Genomic DNA, 15,558 nt, shown 5'->3' on the forward strand with positions numbered 1-15,558 from the left:
AACCGCTCTCCCTGCTTCCGCTCTCGGTCCCCTGCTATCTGCGCCTCGCACCGCCGTCCAGAGGGGTCCTTTTAAAAGGTTAGTTAAGGCAGAGCCTGCTCTCCTCGGCTCAGAAAAAAATCCAGAGTGCTTTTACGTCCTGTGGCTGACAAGGCCCTCGGTGACCAAGCGGGACATGTCCTGCGTTGTCCTGGCTCGCGTCCTGGTTTCCTTGCTGCTCTAGAACACACAACCGAAGGCTTCGCCCTTGCGCTCGCCCTGCTCTGGGCGCTCTGCTCCGGAGCCGCAGCACCCGGAGGCCTTTGCGTTAGGTCTGGGCCAGGGTGAGGACTGATGTGGGGCAAGAAGGGACCCTGGAGACGATGTGGGCATCCTAAACTGCCCTGCGTTTCACCTGCGCCGTGTGAATCCGTATCCTTGAAAGTCTGATGCTGGGCAAGAGCTCTGATTCTGGTGAGTCTGATCTGACGGTCCAGCGCTTTGCGTTTTTTCGGTACTGCTCAGCGCAGTCTGGCGTTATCTATTTATGTGCCTGCCTTACCTCTCTGTAACATAAGCTCCTTGAAGTCAGAGAGTTTATCTGTTTTGTACCTCACTGCATCCTTAGCACCAAGGACAAAGCTGACACGTGCTGGTTCAGGAACCTTCTCTAGTGCTTCCAGAAGCCCTGGCAGGATTCTGATTGAATTTACACTGTCTCTTCTGCCCCTAATGCTTAACCCCGTTGAACACAATTATTAGATTCTGCTTGCAAGATCTGGCACCAATACAGTAGCAAATGTAGACACTCAGGTTTGCAAAGCGCTGCAGAACTGTTTCAGTGAAGAGTTTTATAATGGGTACGACTCACGCACTTGGAAATTTGCAGCTAACAGTAAGTAAAAGTAATTAAAACTACTGGAGCCAGTAAGCTCTCATTCGGCAGATTGTGGCCGAGCATTTATCGTGCGCCAGCTCCAGGGGCACAGAGGCACAAGAGAACTGAAAAAACCCGCCTTCTTTTGATAGTCCTGAACGTTTTAGCAGTGTGAACATCAAAAATTTAAATCCATAGGCACTTAAATATTTGAGATTGTATTCAGTCCTGTTCATTTAGCTAAAATGAAGAAATCACCCACAAATAAATGTTCCATAGCATTTTGCGAATCTGTGGTCACCGATTTCATGCTAAATTCCTAGTGGGGAGGGGCATGTGTGACGACATGGTGTGATGGACACTCCCTGGTGACCAGTTATAGCAGTGAGATGCTTCTACAGAGCCGTTGCCTGTGGATGAAAACATCGGGTCGAACCGGACAAACCACAAGCCCCAACGGTCCCAAATCACAGACAGTTTCTCATTGCTTTTAATTGGTTAAGTGGTCTCAGAATTTGTTTTCTTTGACACTTCACAAATGGCTATTTAGTTAGTAGTAAGAGATCTTGATAATTCACACACATATGAAGTGGGAAGTTCCGTCAACCTGGACCTTTACACCATCTGGTTCCAGGTGAGCCCCAAGATGTCACATCATCACTTCTCAGAGTTTGGAAGAGGGTGGGGTCGTTGTTTTCTCATTAGGAAGAGCTGGTGATACGAAATACTTTCATCTGTTATTTTTCCGACACCCCCTGGCAGTGGGGGGAGGGAGGAGAATGGAACAGACGTACTCCCATTTGTGTTCGTGTTAAATGATGGGGTTAGAGAATCGTGGGCCTGCAGGTTCCCTGGGGATTATCCCCAATGGCTACCAGCCATTACTTCTGATTAGGAATAGGTAAACCTGGAGGTGGGCGTGGGGGTCTGGGGGAGTGTGTTGTCCAAAGAGCACACTGAGAGTGTTGTTTATCTGTAGTTGGAAGAAAACAGTAAATGGCACTAAAGAAGAATCAGCAGCAGGAGAATGGGAGCCAGGGAAATCTGTAAAAGGGGTTTCTCCTCTTTTACATGAATGTACCATTTGTAAATAAAACCATTTCATAAGTTTATACAGAACACAACTGTGATAATAGAGCAATACGAATTTTTATTTCGAAAATTTTATTGTGTAAGTAGTATTTGCATTAGAGAAAATTTGTAAATAAAGAGGAAGAAAATCCTTTCCAATAACCCATAATCGTTGTTAGTATTTTCGTGTACTTCCTTCCATGTTATTTTCTCATGCACATTTTAACATGACTATAATCTTATAGTACCGTTCAGCATGTACAAGTGTGAAGCTTCTTTTCACCTAATCATATCAGACCATTTTCCCTGTTTTTACAAAATGCATACTGATTAAATAAAATTGGACAAGGAAAAAGTAGGGGAGTGATTTCTGTGGTATCCATCATTCAGATACAATCTGAATATTTTACTTTTTTTACTCAATGTTACAGCACAAACAATTCTTCTATACTGTTACGTAATCTTTAAAAACTACCATTTTGAGAAGGAAATCCTGTCAAACTACAACATGGATGAACCCTGAAAATATCACACTGTGTGAAACATGCCAGTCACAAAAAAGACAACCATTTCACGATTCTGCTTACGTGAGATGAGCTAGCTGAAGTGGGCAGACTCAGGAGCAGAAGGGTCTGTTGCTGAAGAGCAGGAGCATTTAAATAAAATCATTTTAGAAAATGTAAAGATATATAAAGTATAAAATAGTGATATTTTAAAATTAACATATTGTTGTATATGTGATTTTGAATATACCTGTGAATCTCATAAGTTTATATATTCAACTTGACCAAAATTCTTTTAGGGGATTTTCTCATTAGAGAGAAAGACGTTGACTTTTTCTTCATCGCTGTATTCAGGTATCTTGCTTAAATCAGGTCTCAGCCCAGGGTAAAGCTTTTCCTTCAGTCCTATTGCAACACGATTTGAAGCACCTGCTTTTGGTATACATGGGTGAAGAGTACCCTAGCGGGGACAGTTACTCCAACACTGGCTGCCTCTGTCAAATAGGAGGGGACACTGGGGCGGGTGGCGGCGGCGGTGGGGGAGGGGGGAAGGGCGCTCCAGCCATGGTGGAGAGAAATGAGAAACCGAAGGACGAGAAACAGTTAGTGTAGCTGGAGCCTCGGAGGCCCCCGACCCCCAGGGGGCAAAATGGGGGAATTAATGGCTTGACAGCCACTGAGTCCACCATCGCTCCACATTGTAGAAACTCACAGTTGGAAGGGACCTTATCAATTACCTGATTTAGGCACCTGTTGATTCTTAGAATCCAGCCAAGAGGTGATTGTCTTTTTTTCTTTTTTTTTTTATACTTTCAGTAATAAGAAAGGGACTTATAACCCCAAAGAATCACATATTCTGATTTTTGCACAACAGCCCCTGGAATGTTTGGAGTAAATAATTTTTCTAAAATAGGCAGCTTTACAATTTATTTTATTTGTAAAGATAATATTTTTGGCAAATGCAATGAATTTGTTATTATTTTATGCTATCCAAGGTAGAGAAATATTTTCTAAATTGTATTTACGTTTAGCTTTTGAAACATGATTTATGTCAAAACTTGCATATGTGGTATTTAGAATCTAAATTGAAATATCTTATGGTTTTCATATTTTTCTACAAATAATTAAAAAATCATTTGCATATCTTATTTGGTGACCTGGAACTAGTTGAAATGTAGATGCTTTATAAACCATCTTAACTACTGATATTATCTTGCATTTGTGAACCATGAAATAGTTCCATTTATTGACCGACTGTTATGTCACTGGGGAGAAATGAATTTTCACTGCGTGTTTTATGGTGCCCATTCAGTGACTTCAGCATTCAAATAAATAATGCTTTAATGAGAAAAGCGATGGCCTGGTGATTTCACTGTGGGAATGAGAGTAAAGAGCTCTGGGCTGTGATCCCATCAAAGCACCTGACCGACTTTCAGGATCAAGACAGGCATCACTTCCCTGTGCCTGACTTGCCTCAGATGCAAAGTAGATTAAGAAAATTGACTTTTACCGAAGTAGAATGAGAAGCAGTATTTGCCTCATGCTTTGAGACTTAGATAAATGTTGAAATTTTTTTTAAATCCCACAGTATTTACATATTTATTGAGACTTCTCCATATTGGGGAAGAGGATGCCAAGAGACTGTGGAATGTTTGAAGGCACCGTGGCAGCCTCATTGTCCCTTTGTGTGACAATGAAAGTAGTACATTTTCTTCAGGTCACCTACTCCCCCGTCATTCTTTGCAGGAGAAGCCGGGTAAATCAGGGCCTTGGTCTTCAAGGCAAACATCTGCGGGCACACTGGTAAAAGGAATTCACCGTGAGTGGTACTTGAAGGCTAAGCTCGGGGACCGACCTGCTCAAAGGTTTTGTTACCTTGGCATTAGCAAATGCTGCCGAAGTCACTCCCTGGTTGTCACCTCCTCTTCGGCACACTAGTCCTGCCCTTGGGTGAAACAAACTAGATTATAACTTACTTTGCCTCATTTACATTTGCAGTAAAGAGATGTATTTGTTTTCTTTGTTTTGTCTTTTGAAGGGGAGGGATGTTTGGTGTCTGTTACTCTCCCTCTCCTATCAGTCCAAAGAGTCAGATAGGGAGGGTAGGGAGGTGCAGCCCCCTAATCCGCTAGGCAGGGGTCCAGGGCTTAGGCAGGAGGTATTAGATGTGCCTAGCAATTTAATACATTCTCGCCACATTCCACACGGCAACTAACAGATAGGAGGCAGCACCAAACTTCCGTGTAAACAGGTAGGTCCATATAAGGTCTGAAATTTTAGTTCCAGAAATCGATCCTTTTAGGAGGCGGTGTCTTGCATGATGTACAGCCCAAGTGTGTACACTGTTGATAGAAATAATCATCATAATAGGACCGAAGGTTCGAGAAGCACTTCTGTGTTATCACGCGCAGTCTTTGTGGCTTCCGCGTAGGGTAGACATTGCTGTTCTTGTTCTACAAACGAGGACACTGAAGCTACAGGATGAATTTTAATTAGAATATTTTAAACTATCCTTGGTCTAATATGGTGAATATATTGTGATATTTTTCTATGAGAAAGGCAGTGTCTTTTTTTTAAAGACACTAATCTATACCAAAAGTAAGTGGATTTTCCCAGTCTGACTTTGCTGTAAGTAAAGAAATGACAAAAAATTTCTAGTGCTTTCGAACATGTCTACTGTAATTAGGGAATCTTTCTTTCTTTTCTTTTCTTTTTTTTTAAAAAACAATGTTAACTTTATTTTCAAAGTTAGACTGACTTGACCTTTCCGTTAAGAAAACTGGATCTGGTCCCAACACTGACGTTAACTAGTTGGGTGATATTAACCATTTTTTGTTTTGTTTGGTTTGGTTTTTTGGTTATATAGTTTCTTCATCTTGGTTTTGTCTTTTTTTGGGGGGTGGGGGCGAGAATCTTTCTGGAATTCATTTCATTTTAAGTTGGTTAATTGAATTTTCTCCTAGAGAAAGTAGGTCTGAACTGCACCATTTTCTCTGTATCGACTCTGTAAAATCAGTTCTGAGTTTTGAATATCTGCTTTGCTGTTCTCTGATAGTTAAGTGTAGGGACTTATGCTTGATGATACTGATTCAAAGTCTTTGGATTACAATATACCGTGCACATTTAGAGTGTATATACACACATACACATACACATACTGCTGTAACAGATGAGCAGTAGCTTCAACAACAGAAATGTATCATCTCATGGTTCCGGAGGTTAGAAGTCCAGAATCGAGGTGTTGACAGGGTTGGTTCCTTCTGGGGGCTCTGAGGGGATGTATACACACACACACATACACATACTGCTGTAACATGAGCGGTAGCTTCAACAACAGAAATGTATCATCTCGCAGTTCCGGAGGTGAGAAGTCCAGAATCGAGGTGTCGACAGGGTTGGTTCCTTCTGGGGGCTCTGAGGGGAGGCTCTGTTCCAGGCTTCCCGTGACCTGTGGGTGGCTGTCTTCATGTTCATACGGTGTTCTTTTTGTGGGCATGTCTCTGTGGTCCAATTTCCAGTCATAGTGGCTTAGGGCCCACCCTAAAGACCTTATTTTAATTTGATTACCTCTGTGAATACCCTGTCTCCAAATAGTCGCATTCTGATGTACTGGGGGTTAGGACTTCAGCATCTGAATTCGGGGAGGATACAACTCACCCCATAACACTCGCACTCTCACTCTGTATCTATATATCTATATCTTTATCTGTATCTTTATCTGTATCCATATATGAATCTGTATCTCTATATATCTCTATCTATACTTACTATATATGTATTTATACACACCATATTTGTGTGTGTGCATATATATGGTTCAATATTTGATATATTTCTATTAAATTTTAAGTCATCTTAATACATAAATTTAAATAATCATTGAACCATCATCGGATAACAAACATTTCTAGAAAGTAGTGTGTTTTGTCTGCACCAGAAATAATAGAAGCAGGTCTTAGCCTCCCGTCTTCGCACACCTGTTCCAGATTCTCAGAAGGGGTATTCTACCCTACTCTTCTTGTTTCTGTTTTATGATGGAGGAATAGACCCTATTTTTACAGTGCCTTTTAGATAAACTAGTGGAACCCATTCGTTGGTGGAGTTCAGTGAGTAATTATATATCACTGTTGGTTCATTAGTTGTGACGATGAACCAACTATAGTTTTACCTACTATAGCAACGTCAGGGTTATCGACGGGGACTTGGGTGGGAGGTATATGGGAACTTTGTGCTATCTTTGCAACTGTCTTATAAATCTAAGGGTATTCTAAAGTGGAAAGTTTATTTAAATATTTAAAAACCATTTATAATATCAAATAGAGTCTGGGACATATAAAATAGTTCATTATGCCATCTTCAGAGTTATATAATTGTTTTGTTTTTATGCCATTGCCCATATATCTTTTCATACTAAAGAACGGATAAGATGTGGCCTCTAGAGGACAGTGTTGGGTCATAGAAAGATTTTCGTAATCTGTCCAAGTTGAAAATGAACTTACTTTTTACTTTTGAACCACAAGGCTTCTGTTTATTCACTATCCCTCATTTGGATGGCAGCGTGTTTCACTTTGCAGCAGCCTATAGATTTCTTATTTTTTGCTCAAAGAATAAATCTGTTAAAATCTATTCTGTTGAGTTGGGATCTATGAGCCTTTTAATAGGATTTTGGAAAGAGAATGGAAATTTTACAGCTCCTCGTAAATAGCCTGATCTGTAAGTTAAGATCAATATTTTGTTCAGCCACCATCAAAGTTGAACCTATGGGCAGGAGTTTTCTTGCTCATCCTCATCTAATAGTGCCAGGTACCAAAAATTCTTTTTCCAGGTGTAATATTCTCTTCATTAGTGGTATTAGCACAAAGATCCATTGGCCATCAAGGTATTTAATAACTCTTTCAGTGACTTGATCTATATTTTGGTCCTTGAGATAATGATTGGTCCCCTAACCCGGTCCCTTATCCAGCGTTCCCTATGTCAGGGAATAACATCACTCTATCCCATTTGTGCAAGTTAGCATCCTGGGAGTTGTCCTTGACTCCTCTCTCTTTTTCTAATCCTTGCCCATAATAGATGCAGCACTAGGTCCTACTGATTTTACTTCTTAAATATTTCTTGAAACCATCTACTTGTGTCTCCATGGCCACCACTCTAGTCGAAGCCCTTAGATTATTACTGCAGAAACCTTCTCACCTGCAACCAGCGGAATCTTTCAGACACAAATCAGTGAGACCTTCAGTGATTTCTCATTGGTCTTAGGATAACAACCAAAGTCACTTTCATGACCCTAAGGCCCTGAGAAGTCTGGTCCCTGTCTCTCCAGCGTCATCTGGAAACGTTCTCCTTGCTCCCTGTGCTCCAGCCTCCTGGCCTCCAGTGCATCACACAGGCTCTCAGTGCGTGCGATTTCCTCCGCCTGGGAGTCTCTTCCCTGCTGTCTTTCTCTAATGATCTTCTACTCATCCTTTATAAATCAGCTCAAGTGCGATTTCCTCATGAATGCCTTTCCTGATCCCCTGGCCTGGGAATGCTCCTTTACTTTATTGTGCTTACATAAGCACTCAGCTTTGTTGTTTTTTGATTAATTTATGTCTCCACTACCAGAATATAAACTCTATGAGCAGGGACCATGCCCAAGGATGCTCACTATCAAATCCCAGCTCTTGGCACAGGGCTTAGAAAAAGTAGCTGCTCAACACATTTGGTGAATGAATAAGTGGCTATTTTTTTTATTGAATGTGTAGGTAGAGGAAGAAGAACCCACTGGATACATTCGATTTGAAAAATTTCTTCCAGTGATGACCAACGTACTGCTGGAAAGAAGGTAAGAAAGGAAGTGCAGTTGTTAAGGTAAAATATTGGTAAGAATTACATTGATTCCGAATCACTTGGCTTTTCCGCTTTGTGCATCGTACTCAATCAGTATTTATCCCCAGATAGCGTCCCTCTAACTTCCCATTACATTTCTGAACTGCTAGTTGGTACGTGCTTAGAAATATAAACCCTTTTAGTATTAATCTAATAAGCAAAGTGTGATTAAAGGGCAAATAAGCTACAAAAACCATAAATCAGCCACATTCTTATTAACTTCTATTTTGAATTATTAATGTAAATAAGAATTAACCCTAATTATTTTTCTAGAGAAAGTGTAGTGTTAGCTTACCATAGTTGTTTATTATAGACATTTTGTTCCCAGATATATTGATTTCCACAATGATGTGAAAAAAACTAATAGATAACATCAGACATGCCAGTGATTTTGAACTAAGTATTTCCTGTGGGTATGGAGTGCTACCAACTTTCATATCTGGAAATCCTAAAAGATTTCAGTGAGGGAAGTATTTTTTTTCTAGTATCTTAGCAGTTTTGTTTCGTTTTCTGTGATCGTTTATCATGTAGAGTCTGAGCTAACTACCATGGCATTTACTCCTTTCATTGCATCCTTAGATACAGACCAGTTCCAGAAGATATCCTTCTCCGTGCTTTTGAGGTACGTAAGCCCCAGATTTTATATATATTTACATTTACATTAAAATTTCATCATATAGAATTTAGTCACCAAATGAAAAATATGATATCTATCTTTTTCCCTAGGTATTAGACCCAGCTAAACGTGGGTTTCTTTCTAAGGAAGAGCTGATCAAGTATATGACCGAAGAAGGTAAGAGTGACTTATTATAACAGTGACTTATTTAAGTGATTAGTAAGTTAACAATAATGCAAAAATTCTAGGAGCTACTTTAAAATCAGTCATTCTGGTTAAACAGTTATTTACTATTCCTGTTATTTGGTTTTCAGGTGGTTTTTGTTTTGTGGTGAGTAAGAGGAAAAGGGTAGGTTAAGGAGAGATGAATTGTTGCCTTACAGAATTTTGTGAAGTATAATAATACTTCTATAACTTGAAGGGATTTCATTCACTTAGAGTATTTCCAAAAGAAAAGGTATGCCACGTGGAAAAACATGAGCTATCAATCACTATAAATCAATGCCTGTCATTAGATTAAAGATTTAAACTGGAGTATATAAAAATTCCTTTTTAAAGAGCTTTTCAATTGGCGAAATTATAGATAATACAGCCTCAAACGAATATGAATTCACACAAAAATGTTGTTTTTTATGCTAATGGAACCATATATATTTGCTTTGAACTTGAACTATACCCAGACATACACATACTTATATGTAGTACCTGCACACCTGTATATGCCAGCATATTTCTTTTAGGAATTCTTTTTGCTCAGGCTGATGTATAAATTCGTTTTCTCTGAATGTCGGTAGCCTAAGGATATTCTATTGTCCATTCTTATATTGGTCACCTCCCCTCCTCCCTACAAAGTTAGACTTCTGTCTCCTTTGTTCAGCGCACTCACTCACAGATTGAGTCCTGAATGATTCAGAGTTGCTGGTCACTTGAGACAGAATCAAAAGTGCACGTAATTCTGAGTAGGGGAGACGAAGACTGCGTCTGCGTGCACAACTGCTTTGACCATTCGACTTGGTCCACCATTAGGTGCGAATACAGGGAATGAGAGTAAGGACGACCTGACAGTCACAGCTGCCAGCCAGGGACTCTTATGACATTGTTAAAAGCACCGTACAGATTAACTTCGATGGAAATGTTAGGACTTTCAAAGCATCAACCTCTTAATTCTGAGGATTAAATTAAGAGAAGTAAATCCTAAATTCTATACGGCAATATGAATTTGGTCAAAGTGGTTGAGGGGTACTGAGTTCAGTGAGAGGTAGCGATACTAAAATCTGTTCCTTTACTCAAGGATATTATATTATTATTAGGGGAAATAGAACTAACTTATAAAACAGTTCAGAAATATAAGACAATAGAAAAAATGTGTATCAGCCTGGAAAGCTTGGTCTGGGAAGACTTAAAGAGGAAATAGTTTTCTTAAGATGATAGAATTTATGTGGCTGAGTTATTGAGAGCAGGGGTAAAATCTTATGCACCTCCACACATAGTAAGTCTCAACAAATGTTTGTTGAATGAATGAATGAATGAATGAATGAATGAATAGATGAATGAAGAATGGGTGAAGGTTCTGACGAGAGGAAGACATAGATTGATAAAATAGTATGAACAAAAACTGGGAGGTAGGAAGGAGCATGTTTTGAGAGCCTGTGAGAAGATGGGGCCCAGAGGGGCTTGTTGGCAAACAGTAGAAATGAGTCGAGGTAGGTTTACTGGGAGTAGATTGTGGAGGCCTGGGCTCAGGAGTTTCAAATTCATCCTGTGGGCAATGGAGAAGCACTGTCAGCTTCGAGCAGATGGATCACACAGTGCAAGAGGGATTGTGGGAAAGTTAAATGGTGCCGACAGGTTTGTTAGATGAATGAGAAAGAGGTTATACTAGGGAGACCAATTAGGAGACTATTTCAGCATTTTGAAGGGACCCTAGTGAAGGCCTGCTCCGGCAGAGGCAATGGGCATGAGAGGAAGAGGTTGATGCAGCAGGACTGTCTACAGCGGGATCCGTGGGTCATGATGAGGAACAGAGTGCAGGGGACAAAGATGGGAGTGGAGTCAAAAGTAACGAGACTTTGACCTGGATGATGGGTGTTATGTTTTGCTCTTGACTGAACTAGGAAGTCACAAACAGACCGAAGTGGACACACAGACAGTTCAGCTTTTCACAATATCCACAGAATATCAGTCAGTTTGAGATTATGCCTCTAAATGCCCAGGATGTCACATGGTAACCATAACAAGTCACATCGAATCAACTTCAGGGAAGTCTGCATGTGTCCAGGCATGTTTATTGTGTCAGACAGTACTCAGCAGCAGGGAAGATCTCAAAAAAATTTTTTTAAACAAACACATGTTACTACTTTTGTGCCAGACAACGTTCTAAGTACTATTAAAATAACAACACTTTTAACCCTCATAACAACCCTATAATAGGATAGTATTTTCATCACCTCCATTTTACAGACAGGAAAACTGGGGCACAGAGAGGTTAAGCGAGGTGCCCAGGATCTGAACGCTAATAAGACAGCTTAGCATTTGAACCCAGGCAGTCTGGCTCCCAAACTTGTGCTTTTAATCATTCAGCTGTTTTCCTCCCATCCTTAATCAAATGCCGCATATCCCTTTCCTCGCCCAAGGAAGCACCGTGACCCGCTTCTGTAATTTACTGGGGGCAAGGCCTTGTTTTGAGAGGCAGAGTTTGGTCGTTGAGTTCACGGACCCTGAGCTGGACTGCTGGCCTTCAGATCCTAGTCCTAGCACCCCCCGGGGCCAAGGCTGCCTGGTTTCTTTGTGTGCCTGTGTCCTCCGCTGTAAGTGGGCGTCACAGTGCTCACCTCTCATGAGGTAGTTGGGAGGTTAACTTAGTTAATGTATATGAAGCACTTCAATCAGTGCCTGGCACACAGTACTTCTCAATAACTGTTTGTTCTTAGTATTCTTTTAAGGACTTACATGGTACCCATCAAAGTTCATTGGCAGTGGATTTAATATTTAATAGTCAGGTATAAAAAAGATTGAGAATTTGTCTTTTTAGGCATTTTAGGCATTCTTTCTTTTCTTAGGTTGTGAGCATGATTTCAGAAGAACTCAGTACGTTCCCCATGCTTAATAGCAATATCATCTTTGTCATCAAATCCCCACTCAAACAGTTTCTGGATTTCTAACTAGTTCCCATTTAGAGAGCGTTGTTCATAGCGGCAGGTGACTTAAGCTCAGAAGGTAGGTGATCCTCAGGCTTTGGTAGCTTACCTGCTTAGGTACAACTTTTCACAGGTGAGGTGGCTATTTGGATATTTCTGTATTTTTGCTTAATATCAGACAAAGTTCTTTCTTAAATAGTCGACAGCCTTTGTAGCATTCTTCCTGAGTTTGCTTCTCATCTTGGTGAAACCAACATCCAAGATGGCCCTCAGCTGTTATCAGAATCCACCGAAAACCCAGAGATTTTCTGGTCAACTTTTGGTTTCATTAGACAGCGGCACTGAGCCGAACTATAACGAAGAGGACTGTTCTGAAACGGTTGACGAATGGTATCTGTCCCTGGGTTCAGCTGGCATCACCACACTGTCCAGACTGAGCAGGGAACACTCAGAGATGTAGTTGTTATAATCGCACAGGCTCGGCGGCTGCTCTCCGGCACTTTTGCATAGCGACCGTTTATCCCTCCCTTCATGCCCTTACTAAATATAGTGTTTAGACTTCCTGTAAAACTGGACTTCAGGTCAATCCTTTGGCAATTTCGATAGTTTTAATTTAAATAAATAAACAACCTTATCCATGATGTTTTACGCCTTCTGGTGTTTTGGCTGGAATGATTGCTTGAACTACAATTTCTGTAAATAAGTCCAAAATCTTCCAGGGTACAGCAGCATCCTCTTTGAACTCCTGGACTAGCATGACTCTGTGACTCCCAGGGAGAGTAACTAGTGACATAGTGGGGGCTGGTGGGGTTCCATGGCAGTTAAGCTGGCTAGTGGAAAGAGAAAGAAAAAAATCAGAAGGTTGTAAGTGATGAATTTCTCTTCTTGTCCTTCCCAGGTGAGCCCTTTTCCCAGGAGGAAATGGAAGAAATGTTGTCTGCTGCGATCGATCCAGAATCAAATTCGATTCATTACAAGGACTATATAACAATGATGGTGATAGATGAAAATTAAACTCTCTAAATACTTAATTTCTTATCGAAAGGATGATTTTGAAAACTGCTTGTCCTTGTTAATTTTACACTTTATCTTATAATTCCAACATATGCTAATTAATGCTTTATGACAACTATTTCAAGATATTTTGTTTTTTAAAAGATGATCATATTAAAAAATGTATTTGGTATGTCTTGCCATGTGGAATGACAAATTACTAATTATTTTAAAACTATTCTTAAAATATTTTAACATTATCAGTGGGTTATTATTAATATTCTACAGTAAAACCAGGTTACCTTCAAATTAACTAAGCTGACAAAATGAAAAATGACTAGAATAACCCCTGGTTTGACATATAAAGATTGCAGGAGGGGGCAGAATGACCACAAATTGAAAATGAATAGCAATGCGAGGAAAGCTGCTTTTTAAAACAACAACACACACTTCAGCCATCTGAATGTGGAGGGAGAGTTACTAAAATGAATATTAATATTCGATTCCTAATGAGTACCAATTACGAATCTCATTTGAGATGATGATAACTTAGTGTAAAAATTTAAATTTGCTGATCCAGCATGTCACCGTTAATGGGTTAGCTAAAGGAGCAGAGATAATTGAATCTAGAGAAAAGAGGACTGAATTGCAAACTGATCATGTAAGGAAGTGGCAATTATCTTCTGATCTTTAGAATTCTCACCCGTTCAGAATACCTGTTGTGTGAATATTGTCCTGAACACTGAGGAAGAATATCGAGAAATCTTATGTCGTGCAGGAGGCACAGCTGTGCAAGAGGGAATACAGACGGCTGCGTGCGAAGCAGCACGTGGAAGAAGAAGCAGGGACTTACTTAGAATTACAGGGGAGAAGAAGCCGAAGGAAAATCAATAGTCTTCCATAACCTATATGTACTTTTATTCCCCCGCCCCTCTCTCTCTAAAGATGCTTCATCACCTCACGTGTGTAAATGCACATAAACACTTGACGTTGCCTGTGATTCTTCCTCCTCGGCACGCAGTCTTGCCCCCCAAGAGAAGATAGGATGCTGCCACCCAAGAGACTGTTCGCCACTGTTCATTTCGTCATGAAACATTTGCTGAGTATTAATTGGATAATGCGCTAGGAACCGGAGTTGCAAGGTGAATCAGTCCCTAACTGACAAATGAGGTCGCAGTTTAGTGAGGCAGAGGAGCGAGTCGGTCGCAGGTGGGCACGTTCAGGGCACCGGCGAGGTGCACAAGAGGGCAGCTCACTCAGCCAGGCGGGAGCTTCTGGAAGATGAATAACTCTCATGAGTGGAGAGGGCTTCCCAGAGCAGGTACCGCTGGGTTTAAAGACAAGCGGTTTACCATGTGGGCGGCAGGCACAGGGCATCTCAGCAGGGGGCCAGCAAGGACGAAACCCCCAGAAGTGTCCTGACACATGGAGCAATGTGGGGTTGAAAGTAGTTTAGTGTGTTGGTATGCGGGAGATATGATGGATGAGAGGGAGATGAAATTGGAGTGGTAGACGAGCTGTATCATTGAAGATACTGGGTTAGGTGTACAGTTAGGATTTTAGTGTTAGAGTTTGGACTTCCTTCTGAAGATCTTGGAGAAAGAAATCTCATTCGTAAATAGCACAGAAAATAGATGTGAAGAGTCAAGACTAGAAGGAGAGAGACCGGAGGTAGGCTGTTTGGTTGGCAAGGGGAATGATGAACAAAGACAAGCATGTGTCCCGGGTCTCTGATTTGAGCAGCTGGTGAGTTACAGTGCCATTCATTCAGGTAAGAAATCCAAGAAGCAAACTGGGGCTGATGGGCAAAATGATGAGTTTGGCTATGGACACCTTGGGATTGAGGAGCTTGGAGACATCAGTAATCAGCTGGATTAATAGAAGGAAGATCTGGCTAGAGACACGGGTTTTGGAGTTTATGAACTCCAGTCGTAGTTGATGCTTTATTTTTTTAATTTTTATTTTAATTTTAATTTTTGTTTTAGGTGAGGCAATCCTTGGTTGACCTCACAGATTGCAAGGACCTTGTCAGTTTACAATCCCTTTTTATTTTTTACACCTACAGCACCTGGTCTTCCTAGGTGGTCTCCCATCGAAGTACTAACCAGGCCTGACCCTGCTTAGCTTCCGAGATCAGACGGGATCGGGCTTGTTCAGGGTGGCGTGGCCGTAGACAGTAGTCGATGCTTTAGATAGAAAAGGGAAGATGGCCAACAGAGCCATGGGGGCCATCGGCAATTCGAGGGGAGGGAGAGGACCCCACAGAGATGGGGAAGGAGAAGCTGGAGAGGAGTGGAAGCGGGGAGAAGCCTCTTGGAAGCCGAGCGTGGAGGACGGGTGACGTGGCCATGAAGAGGAGAGACACGGAGCTGGAGGGAGGCAGCAGGTGGAAGGAGTTAGTTTTGGAAGATGAGACACTTGCCAGCGTGTTTCTGTTCAAAAGGCTGAGAACCAGCAGAGAAGCTGAAGATTCTAGGGAGGTGGGAGGACCAGGTTCCAGCATGAACACAGGATGGG

At 41.2% G+C, this 15,558-nt stretch overlaps 1 protein-coding gene and 1 pseudogene across 1 annotated transcript in view; one reads left to right on the forward strand and one right to left on the reverse strand.

The window, feature by feature from the left end:
- EFCAB2 (EF-hand calcium binding domain 2) overlaps positions 1–13,242 on the forward strand; it is an 81,776-nt gene extending 68,534 nt beyond the window's left edge. The window contains exons 5-8 of the mRNA XM_015591267.2: positions 8,172–8,251; positions 8,875–8,917; positions 9,022–9,088; positions 12,947–13,242. Of these exons, the coding sequence (XP_015446753.1) occupies positions 8,172–8,251; positions 8,875–8,917; positions 9,022–9,088; positions 12,947–13,062 (306 nt within the window). The 3' untranslated portion in view covers positions 13,063–13,242. The remainder of the gene's footprint in view (positions 1–8,171; positions 8,252–8,874; positions 8,918–9,021; positions 9,089–12,946) is intronic.
- Positions 13,243–15,097: 1,855 nt separating this feature from the next.
- On the reverse strand, positions 15,098–15,216 carry LOC112481750 (annotated as a pseudogene).
- Between the last annotated feature and the right edge of the window lie 342 nt (positions 15,217–15,558).

The sequence above is a fragment of the Pteropus alecto genome, unplaced genomic scaffold (genome assembly GCF_000325575.1).
Source record: "Pteropus alecto unplaced genomic scaffold, ASM32557v1 scaffold115, whole genome shotgun sequence".
Lineage (NCBI taxonomy): Eukaryota > Metazoa > Chordata > Mammalia > Chiroptera > Pteropodidae > Pteropus > Pteropus alecto.